General features: G+C 45.4%; 1 protein-coding gene across 1 annotated transcript in view; it reads right to left on the bottom strand.

The window, feature by feature from the left end:
- Window positions 1-11498, bottom strand: part of CCDC22 (CCC complex scaffolding subunit CCDC22) — a 32469-nt gene extending 20971 nt beyond the window's left edge. Inside the window, exons 1-2 of the mRNA XM_088453503.1 lie at window positions 11230-11498; window positions 2301-2478 (exon numbers count right to left, since the gene is read on the bottom strand). Of these exons, the coding sequence (XP_088309629.1) occupies window positions 2301-2478; window positions 11230-11279 (228 nt within the window). The 5' untranslated portion in view covers window positions 11280-11498. The remainder of the gene's footprint in view (window positions 1-2300; window positions 2479-11229) is intronic.
- Between the last annotated feature and the right edge of the window lie 1061 nt (window positions 11499-12559).

Raw genomic sequence — 12559 nt, 5'->3', positions numbered from 1 at the left:
GCACAACAATCGGACATAAGTGTAGTCATGAACTCACAAATGATAGAATTCAGAAGAGCTTGTGAATAAGTCATACGTACGACAGGAAACTTATAATCATGTAATTGCATTAAGCTGGGTACACACTGGAGCGATATCGGGACAATTTGCCGCTTCATAACGACAAATAGCCTACACCGCCTAGCCTATACGCACGATTGACCGCTTCCGCGGGTAGTTAGCATCGGACTTAGGTCAACCTTGCTGCACGGACAACCTATAGCTATCGCTAACAATATGGTGCACATCGGGCAGTGTGTACGGCCAACCGGACGACCAGGCGATATGTCGTTCCCATTTGGCCTCTATAAAGACGTCACCTCTTGCCACTCCCAGCCAGTGATCTTAAAGATGGTTGTTCTAGTGTGTACAGGAGCAACGATAAATCGTATACGGAAAAAAAACAAAACGATATATCGTTTGGTCAATGGCAAGGTTGCACAGTGTTAACGCTCAATATCGCCGACTCTGGGCTCAAGGGTAATCATCCCAAAAATCAGACTGATTTGCGGTTGCTCCAGTGTGTACCCAGCTCTGATGTCGTCTTCTTCTCAGTGTTGCTACATAAAGTTGTTACTGAGTTTCACTCCTTAGATTAAAGGCAGTTTACAAATCAGTAACAAGGTCCATTTATTTATTTGCATCAATTTTTACATTTATTTTATTTTTTACAGGGGAGACCTTGAGGACAGCAATGTGTCTCAATTTAATATTTTTTCAACAAATCCAATGAAAACTTAATTCAATTATAACGAATATATATCAGGCAATTATACATCCAGTTCAGCATGGCCATGTCAGTGCTGCTTGTTTAAGTCTATCATACGTCTAGTTGCCGTGGATGATTTACAAGGATACCAAGCCACTTCCTGGACTTTGCAAATAAATCACAATTCCCCCACTGTGGGAAAGGGCTGGAGGGTCAGGGAATGGCCATAAATTGTACAGATAGTGGAGATCCAGTGACCGTGTCATGCATGGAAGTGTACAGACACTTTTTCACATTATGACACAGTTTACACTAGGGGGCACACTATCACACATATCAACTCCTGTAAATATGATCTGCCAGAATGGTGTATACTGTATACTGGAGCCCTGCACCAGGCAGTGTTACCACACTACAATCTTGGCTAGCATCATGTGAGACCTGTGTGGGCGGAAGCTGGATGTAGCCATGTAACCAGCGGCAGTCCCGACAGCGGAATGCCGGCTAGGGAGTTACGATAGGTGTCAAAATACCGACGCCTATCATAACCCCGATGCCGGAACGCCAGGACGACATCCCGAACTATGCCGGGGAGGGGGGGGGGGGGGGAAACTAGGATTAGGGAGTCTAGCATGGTATTTTTTGGCGGGGGGAAAGTTAAGGATAGGTATCCCCTAGGAGGCAGGGTTAGGGTTAGGCACCCCCAGGGTGAGGTTGGGGTTAGGTACCCCCCTGGGAGGGTTAGGTTTAGGGATCGGTAAGGGGGGGTTAGGGTTAGGCACCCCTGGGGGTAGGTTAGGCACTAGGGGGGAGGTTAGGCACCACTAAGGGAGGGTTAGGGGAGGACAGGGGAGGTTAGGGTACTTACCTGCCTCTGTCGGGATCTTGATCCTGCCGGGCAGCCGCTGTCGGGATTTGAACCGCCGGCATTTCAATCCCATTCCCTGCAGGGCACATCTGGTTTTCCACTTGCCCCCATTTGCCCTCCTAGTGCATATACTGAGCATGCCCAAAGGCTGCCTTCATGATCGCCCCCAGTAAAAGGAGTTTCCCCTTGTGTGCAGGGCAGTGGGCGGCAGATAAAAACGTGCTTAGTAGAAACGGTATTAAGGTATTTCCTACTATAACTATATAGCCATCGCTTCATTCATTATAATTTCTCTGCTCGTCATGCATTATTTATGTCTTAGATTAATTACAGGAGTATTTGACCGGTTTATTACATGACATTATTGTGTGCTTGATTGTTATATACATATATAAAATGGCTGCATTACTCCCATCGAACATAAATTACATAAAAAGTCACCAATCATAAGCGAAGACCATTTAGACGGATAATATTTACAGGAATTATTACATTATTATTATTATAATATACTTGCATCACTTGTGTATATTTATATATAAAATCACTAGTGTATTACAACATATCACAGTGACAGCGTGCTCACCAAACAATAATAACCAACGTTTACTGGCCCTAAGACTCTTTATAAAATAACTTCCCCTGTTGAAATGACTCTTCCCATCCATCGAGAACCCGGCTCACCTGACAGGCCTGCGCCAGGCTGGTGCCTATACGGAAGCGAGCCGACATCCCAGGGGGTAGGACGTGACTCAGGCTGGAGCCCACGGAAGGGTTTATCACACGCAGACATCTCACCACTGCCTCTACAATAAGTTCTGTGGTGAAGTGACGCACGCTCTGCACTTCTTCTGGGATCTCTCTGTACAGCAGAAAAGGCAGCATTATAAGTACATCACAAAAGCACCAATGGAAGAACAATAAAGACCGTCTCGTGACATTTTCAAAATCTGTACCCAGAGACCCTTCCGACAGGGGATCCTGACATATAACAGGTTACACAGAAAATACAGATGGGTCCACACACACACACACACACACTATCCTCAAGTCGCTAAAACAGCCTGCCCTGTGCTTTCCCTGCGCACAGGCCACACAGTGTTTCGTGGGCGGGAAAAGTTGCAGGGAATAGATGCTGCGTGCATGCGCACAGCATCTATTCACTTCCGGAAGTACTGGGCATGCCCCCAAGTGTGACCAATTGGGGGGGGGGGGTCACAATGTCCCCGATCAGCCATGCCCCTTTCTGGGAGCACCCATTGACGCCCTGGCCACCCCCTTAGCGCCCTGCCCTAAAGGGAAAAGACTCCTATACGAGTGAGCGCCACTCATCATTATGCTTAATCCGCTATTTTATACCAATTCCTTTGCGACAAAAATTACTAATCCTAATGACAGTGCAATGCCGACCGGCGCCCATCGATGTTCCGTGATCCGTTGCAGGATCGGTGAAATTCTACATGTTAAATTTCACCGATCTGCCAATCACGATAATTTTTTAATCGTGATCGGCATATCAGTGAAATCCAACATGTTGGATTTCACTGACCCTGCCATGCCGGGTTGCAGTATCACTACATCGTGGATGTATGGGGGCCTTTAATCTTAGTAACTCACTACAGCTGCAAACAATTATGGCATAAAAGGATGACACGTTATTTTTAGAGCGTAACACCTTTTTAACAGGAACATAAAATATAAATGTGTAACAATCTTTTCTTAAAAAAGAACATTTTACTGAAATAAGTAGCAAAGGCTAATACATATTGTTTGTATACACTTTTTTGCTGCATAAAATAAGGATAGTTTAAGTGCTGGGAGACAATTTGTTTAATGTTCATTCTAGCACCCTGCACCTGTCACAACCCCGTACAGTTCCTCTTTCCTGCCTGGGGTGTCGCTCTCTGCTCTGGTGCTTCTAGCACACTCAGCTGATGCAACAAACTGCTGAGATACAGACCAGAGAGTGTGTTAGAAGCACCAGAGCAGAGAGCGACACCCCAGGCAGGAGAGAGGAACTGCACGGCTTGTGACAGGTGCAGGGTGCTAGAATGAACACTACCAAAGTGTTACTACCTTCCACAGGGCTGAGTAAAAGCTGCCATGCAGGCTGGTACTGGTGGCGATTAGCAACGAAACTTAAAAAGGTGAACTGTCTTTCCATTTGTGGGACAATCCACCAGTGCAAAGCGGCATGCAGACAAATGTAGACCAGGGCAGAGTAAGGACAATTAAACGTGGGAGACATGTGAAGCTGGTCATACACAGGAGGTTGGCTTGGAAGCCAGGAGCACCGTCAACTGGCCAGAATGGATGAGATCTGCCAGATTCACGTTCACGCAGAAGGGTTGGATCACTTGCGAAATACGCTAGCCTAGGGCTTATAGTGCAATCATAAGGTGGCTGCACTCAGGCCAGTAGATCATTATACCTTACAGGACAAATAAAAAATAAGGAAATCTTATGAGCACATGGTATTCTGCACAGAGAGGCTCATTTATTATCTGCATCAGCAAATATAAAAATGATCATTTGAGGCCGAAACAAAATATCCTCCAGCAGCATCAAATCCCTTGGGGCTGAATTGTCATGTAAAGAGCTGGAAAACTGTCTCAGCTCCACCATGGGATAATTGCGGAGCTAAACAGAAGTGGTTGTTTTACAAGTTTAGGTGAACAAAGATATTAAGCCATGAAATCATATTGCTACACAGCTCCCAAGGATTTCAGTGAGGACAGAACCATAAAACCAGGACTGTGACAGGCTAGGATGAAATCCTGTGAGGTTGCGCCATGCCTCTATTCACAAGCACCTGACAAGTGTCACACTGGTGAGCCCGTCTGATCACATGGTCGCTGAGACATAATGAGATGCATACAGAAGCTGCTCATGTGATCTGTGGTCTGCAGAAGGACATTGGTTATGGCACTGTGCTCAATAGCCCATATAATGAAATAGTCATGCAATAGCCCATATAATGAAACTAAGGAAAAGTAGTCATGCTTCTAATCAGAGGTCACACAGATGCGCTGAACTAAAAAAAAAAAGTTACCATGTTGACAGCAGCACAGAGGATTACAGCTCAGAAAACTCCTGTGTGTTCATGCGTATCTGAGTTTGCAGTGGGAGGGATTAGGCCACCAAGGGGGAGATTTATCAAACCTGCTAAAGAGGACAAGTGGAGAAGTTACCCATACCAACCAATCACAGTCTAGCTATCATCTATCTTGTACACTCTATACGATTATAGCTAGAATCTGATTGGTTACTACTGAAGGGCAACACCCCCGCTTGTCCTCTTTAGGAGCTTTGATGAATTTCCTCCCCAGTTCCAAGTGACATTAACAAGAACAGAGTAGTGATGAGATACTCATAACTGATGTACGGAGTCTCTGTATGCAACAAAGTCCCTATATCCAACTTTAAGTGTAATATGCAATAATGTAAAGAGAATAGTAATGTATGCTACAGCATAATAAAAGGACAAATCATTTATTTACCCAAATCTCAAACTTTCACATGAACCTGGCCACATCCTGTGAGCAGCTAGACTCAGACTGGGGTTAGTGAAATAAGCGGTCCGCCAGTTGTTGAACTACAAATTCCAGCATGCCTTGCAGTTTTAGCATGGCCAAATAGCAAAACTGTGGCGGGGCATGCTGGGATGTGTAGTTCTACAACAGAAGGGGCTCCGCATATTGACCACCCCTAAGAGGCTTACTTCTCAGAAGCGAGATTACAAGGCATCTGTCCGCAATGCTCTGTAAGGCAATACTTGGGCAAGTCTCCATCAATCTTATTACCGCCTTATTACTCCACCTCCTAACTAAAAATGACTTTTGGTTTGGATGTCATCAGCTATAGTGCTTACACCCTACTACTACAGCTCCTGCACTCTTTACAATCAGGTCACAATTTTCACACTTGGACAATTATATTTTTGTTTTAGTTTTTTATATTTTTAACAATCTTCTCTGTTAATATCTTTAAGATCTTCTGCAAACCATGCACACAGCAATTGCAGGATCTCATGGAATATGCCCACGGGCATTAGGCTATGTGCACCCTGGCACTGAAATCAAGCTCTTCAGATGCGTACACAGGGCCTCATTCAGACCCGCTCGCAAGCGGGTCGATGGTGGCGCTCCGGGGCTCACTACAAACGGGGCGGCTGTCGATGTTGATCGACAGCTCGCCCCGTTTTGTAGGCGGGTCGGGGGAGGGTGGCTGGCCAAACGGAGGCGTTCCCGAAGGAACGCCTGACGTTTGGGGGCGGCCCTACTGACATCACTCGTGAGTAGTGAGCTTCCTGCTCTATTAGAGCCGGAAGCTCACTGGGGCTTGCGGCAGACGAGACCCTACCACAAGGGTCTCGTCGCAAGCCCGATGGTCGCGACCATTGCCTGGCCGCTCGCAAAAGCTGTGGATGGTCACCCACAGCTAAGCGAGCGGCCAGGAGAACGGTTTTCAAAAAAAAAAAAAAGCGTCCGCCCTAATTCAGAGTGAGCACTCGCTTTTTGCTAGCGGCTCTGAATCAGGCCCACACTGCAAAGATATATCTGTAGATGATGGTCGTTCATATACATTGAACTACCACCATCTTCCAGGCAGCCGCAGGCGTCCGCTGGCCGGGGGGCAGGTCTGCCCCCTCCCCGCGGCTGCTGCTGCATGTGAATGGGCTATTGGCTGATTGCCCGTACACACTTGCTAATGGACAGATCTAGCTGCAGATATACTTGGCATTGGCTGTGCAGCACAGCCGAAGCGATGCGTCTGCAAACGACGTCATTCACAGACATATCGCTAGAACACACTGGCCGACGGGACACCAGTTATATTGGCCGATCAATATATCTGTCAGCTGTGTACCCAGTTTAGGGCAGGTTACATGCGTGTAAACAACTGTGAAGATAAAAAGCCCTTTGCAAATGAGGCTTCGCCCATTTGTGTTTTATTGTGCTTTTCAGTTGGATTGCTTCAAGTTCAATTTCAGGGCATTTCACACCCGTCAATGTGGTTGAAAACCGACGTTCACCTCAATGCGCGTGCACTGAACACGTTTACACGCTTCATTTCTATATGCGTTTGGTTCCAAAAAACTATTTCCTGTTTTGTCCCAAATGATTGTTTAAATAACACTAATCGAGCAAGTATTACAAGAACAGCCCAGGCCTGGGCTCACATACTACTTGTATTTGGAGCCAGCTACCTTAGTGCCATCTAACAATTTGCCCAGTCCGTTGTGCCATACATTTAATCTATCCCGGTTCTGTCACTTCCTCTTGCACAACATGGAAAGAACAGAACCTTTCCTTTCACAGGACTCCCCAACCAGAACCACTAATTCAACTATCTCTTGGGAATGAATCCGAGTTAAACATAAAACTGAGCTTTAAATATCCCCCCCCAAAACAATCCATTCATCCGCAGTGACCCCTACACTCCTCCAGAGCCTGGCTCCGAGATTGTACAGACCAAACATTGCCAGCGCTTGCCTGATGTCAGTACATACTGATCACGTTTGTTTGATTCCCATAATCTCCAATAAAAAGTTTGATAAGAGGAGATTTCCGTTAAGGAACAAAGAAACTGCTACAGATGTGTCCTCATACATCTCGCCTCTTTACACGTTAAATAGCCCTTCTAGTTGCGCCATGCCGTAGTGTGACTTGGTAGCGCCAAGCGTCTTTTTGCCTTCAAATGCGTTTATACGCCCAGCGTTGCATATTGGGCGCACAAGTAGCTCCTGCTGATTAGAATGATATGCTGCAGGCCTATATTCTATGTGTGACTGCGGGTGAATCTGCATGCGGAATGCTACGTTACACTGTCCACAGCTGTGACACCAACGACTTCAAAGCTACTACCAAGTTCTTTGATATCAAAAATACTGCCCATTACATCTCCCACACCACTGAATCATTGACATTTTTACCTAAAACCCATCTACTTTAAAGACATATTCCTTCCTTCAATGCTTCTATGTCCCTTTCTTGTATATCTACATGTGTACCTCTTGATACCCTACTTGCCCTAACCAATCCTCACATCTCACATGTTCTGCTTACCCTTAAACCATCCACATACAGCACGATTTTGGTGGGCCAATTTGATCAAAACGGACCATTAAACCCTTTCAGACAGAATTTTCTGAAATACCAGTCTTTCACACAGAAATGGAAACTACTGGGTAAAGCACTTTTACCCGGTAATTTATCTGATCAAGACGGGTATTATTTCTGTCTGAAAGGGTCAACCCAGGTCTCCGACCCTGGTAAATACCATGTTCGAAGTCCCAGGATTTTCGACCCGGATTGACCCTTTCAGACAGAAAAAGGACCCGTATTGATCAGCAAATTAACGGGTAAAAGTGCTTTACCCGGTAATTTGCTTTTCTGTGTGAAAGGGGTATATGTGTCCCACCCCAAATATCAACTGTCTATCCATTTAGCGTGCTAGCATGGCCAAATATCATGCTAAAACACCCCGATTAGAATGCTCATTTCCAGAGAATGATGGTGTAGAGCAGATATTCACAACTCTAGTCCTAAGGTACCCTAGCAGGTCATAGTTTCAGGATTTCTATCTGTGGAAGTAGGTGGGATAATTGCTGACCCAGCAAAATAGATTAGCTCATCTGTGCATGATTAAAGAAATCCAGAAAACATGACCTGTTGAGGACTGGAGTTGAGAGCCACTGGTGTAGGGGGTGGGATGGTTATTTCATTTTTATTTTCTACAGGTGATTGTACTCAACAAAATAAATACACTTTATAAAATTGGTAGCAAGTACAGAGAATGTCCAATTCAATAAGTCACTGCATTTGGTCAGATCTTTGTAATGGTCCAGTCATGACCTTGTATCGATTCACACTCTCAACATTTTAGTCGGTTTACCCAAAACTGGCCAACCACATTGCACAGTATGGGCCCGATCCTAATGCTGGGTACAAACTGGCAGATATATTGGCTGATCGATTGATCTGCCAATATATCAGGTGCCCATCGGTACCAATGATATGTGTGTACCAATGATATGTCTGTGAACAACGTCGATCACAGACATATCGCGACGGCTGTGCTGCACAGCCAATGACAGATACATCTGTCCACCATGCTGTGTGTACGGGGAAACTGCGGGGAGGGAGGTGCGACACGCCCCCCGGATAGCGGGACCCGTGACCAGATGATGGTTGCTCAGTGTGTACAAACAACCATCATCTTCAGATATATCTGTCAGGTGTGTACCCAGCTTGAGCCATAAGCAGCAACATATGTGGCCGCATCTAGCACATTTTAGCAAACTGCGCATGTATCTCAGAGTCCAACGGATCTCAGCCGTTTCTCCCTGTAAGTGGGATGGGTGTTTCTGGGTTTTAAGTTAACACTCCCATGACACGTGTAGGAGCGTCACGGGCATGTATACTGGAGTTGCATCCCATTTCCCAGTCATGTGTATAACAACGGACGCCTATTTCAGAAGGATCTGTTACACCCAGCATATGGTATGTGCAAGTCCTGGTACTAGTGATACTGCATTTGCAAACAGAAATAGTGAAGCGGCACAGTGGCCATGCAATGAGTATATAGTCACATTAGTATTCTGTTACCAAAATATTTGCATACCGAATGTGACCACATAGGGAGCTGCATACAATTTGGATCAATCTCTATGTGCACTCATCACATCTAACCAAAATAAACGACATAATCCAACAGATTTGATCTAGTAATGGTAGAAAAAAAAAAAAAACACAAAAAAAACAGGGTGAAATTATGATGGACATCGGTAGACCATTATGGTAGCTCTACAACTCAAGGCTGGCATGTCCCTAGAAATATTTGAAGGGATGAAAGTGTCTAAGAAGCCCAGCCTTTGCTATTCAACTATAATGCCCTGTACATTACATACCACATAGTACAACATAAGGCAATATAGTGACACAATAAAGATGAGGCACATTAACAGAACTGGTCAACTTGTAGCCCACATCAGGGACCTCGCATGCTCTTGTGTCACTATGGTCACACGGTGTATCTTAGACCAGTGTTGGCTAACCTTGACACTCCAGCTGTTATGGAACTACATAACCCAGCATGCACTGCTACAGTTTTGCTATTAGGGCATGCTAAAACTGTGGTAGGGCATGCTGGGATATATAGTTCCACAACAGCTGGAGTGTCAAGGTTAGCCAACACTGTCTTAGACCAATATGGATACAGTACATACTAGCAGTTTTGGGCAGCAAGAGACTAGTAGAAACACTGGTGCTAGAAAATATAAAATTTCACAAGACCTAGGTATAGTGAAAAACATGTTAAATGCTTTGGTGGAGGAAATTGTGCTTAAGGCTGGGCACACACTTGGGCGACTTGTCCGCAGACTCAGGGATCCGCAGACCGAGCAACCAATTGGTAAGCCAATACACACTTACCAATCTGCCGCTCGATATGTCAGCACTGACAACACAACAGGGCGGGCATTTAAATTTGCCCGCCCAGCTGAGATGGCATTCACCAGCGGTCGCTGGATGCAGCAAGTGTACGGGCGGTCGGCGGATTGCCCATGCACACAGCCAGATCTGTAGGTGTGCTGCAGGGCCGATTCAACATGTCTGAGAACGATGTAGTTCACAGCCATACCTTTTGTACGGGATGTAGTCAGGTTACCGGCAGCCGGAATCCCGACACTGAAAGCCCGACATGGGACTAAATATAGGCGTGGAAATCCCAACGCCTATCATTAGCCCCACGACTAAATCCCGACCCCCGGCGTACCGAACAAAGGTAAGCCGAGTGTTTTAGGTTGTAATGGGGGTGGAGGTTAGGTTTAGGAACCTCCTGGAGACTTAGGGTTAGGCAAGCCCCCCTCGGGAGGGTTAGGCTAGGGAAAGGAGGGGTTAGGGTTTAGGCACCACTAGGGAGAGGTTAGGGTTAGGCATCCCCCGGGAGGGTCAGATTTATGGTGCGGGAAGGGGGGGGTTAGGGTTAGGCACCAACGGGGGGGAAGTTATGGTTAGGTTAGGCACCACTAAGCGAGGGTTAGGGTAGGCAGATGGGAGATTTAGGGTGCTTACCAGCCCCAGTCGGGATTTTGATCCGTCGGTCTTCCACTGTCGGTATTTGATCCGGTGGCTATCCAGCCGCCGGGATTAGATACCGATCCCCTGTTGTACACACGTACAGAGGCAATATGCGGTATGTTGTTCGTTGGCTCACTGAACAACATATTGCATAGTGTGTACCCAGCATAAGAACCAGGCATATGATGAAGATGTAACCATATATGGTACACACATGATGTGGCACATGGCAAAGCATTACATGGGAATCACACATAAAGATGAATGGTGATAGTGCCACTACACATGAGAGTAACATGACATTGTACATGATGTAGTTACATATGAAGTCACATGACCTGGGACATGATGAGGGTGTAGATACATATGAAGTCATGTGATCTGAGACCTGATGGGTGTGTGGATACATATGAAGTCACATGATCTGAGACATGATAAGGGTGTAGTAACATATGATGTCACATGATCTGAGATATGGCATAACTGGGACAAAAAAAAGTGTCACATGAACCCCTATGATGGCTACTTACGTGCCACAGGTCCGCAGAGTGTGAATGAGAATCCGGTCCACCTCCTCCATGGCACAGTGGGCAGTATTGCTGTATGGAATAACTGTGTGCCCTCTGCTGCCTGTATGTCTACATACATTGACCTGTGTGTGTAACTGTACATGGGTTGTGCATGTATGTGTGCAGTCTGTCTGCAGCTAGGACCCCGCGCCCTGCTCCATTCTCCCCATAGATATTGCCTTTCACACTGACTTACTACAGTACACAGGAAACAGCTCACCTCCGGACTACACGCCCCACAATGCACCGCGGTGACTGCGAGCCAGACTTCCCCCTGACATAGGACACTTTCCGCGCATCCTTGTCGCAATGCACTACGGGAAATGTAGTCCGGAACCCAATATTGTGGTACCATTATATCAAAACGTTATTTGTACATATCTGTAGAGCTATAAAACTGTACAGCAGACGCTGTAACTTAATTGAACGAATAATATAGCATTTCACTAATAATAATAATATCAATGCTACATTTATATGAATACTATAGTTATCTAATATCATTCATTTCCAGTGGGTTTTTTTTTTTTAAATGTGTGTTTCTTTCTGGAAATGTCCCAATATTTTTATTTATTTTTTAGTAAACAGTTGGCCAACTATTAGAAAGCAAAAATTCTAACCAGGGTTTCCATATCATCCCTTTACTAAAGAGCATATATGAATTAAGGTGCATACCCACTACGAGACCAACATCGTAATCGTGCAATCGCTCAGTAATCGGCCACAAATTGGGCATTTAAATGTCATAACCAGCGATGTGCGTGCCCGCTGGTCGTTTTTGCCATCTATCATCGCCCGTACATGCTGGTCAACCTGACGATCACGTACGGGGACGATAGATGTGCCTACAATGAACATTCAGTGTAGGCACATCACAGACGGAGAAATTACAGCACGATTACAATGTCGTAATCGTGCTTTTGTATCTATTAGTAGATACGCACTTTTACACAGATTTTGTGTTTGGCTTACTTCAAGTCTCCATTTCACCTAGTGTTTTTTTTAATCAGCCACAGGCAGAAACTGTGTAATTCACGTGTCCAGAATAAATAAGCAGGTTAACTCTTTATAGGTGCATACACACGTAACGATTTTTTTAACGATTTAACTATAACGACGTTATCGTTCAATCGTTGAAAAAATAGTTCAGTTTCTGAGTTATAACGATGAACGATTATCGTTCAAAAAATCGTTACGTGTGTATGCACCTTTAATCCCGGGTTGATGCACGTGAACGTGCATCAACCCAGGATTTAGGTAAGTGTGAATTCAAACAACCCGGGACTAAAGG

Source organism: Taudactylus pleione, unplaced genomic scaffold (assembly GCF_031769625.1).
Source record: "Taudactylus pleione unplaced genomic scaffold, aTauple2 ptg000579l, whole genome shotgun sequence".
Lineage (NCBI taxonomy): Eukaryota > Metazoa > Chordata > Amphibia > Anura > Myobatrachidae > Taudactylus > Taudactylus pleione.
The sequence above is the reverse complement of the archived record's forward strand: the minus strand, read 5'-3'. Positions and strand labels throughout refer to the sequence as shown.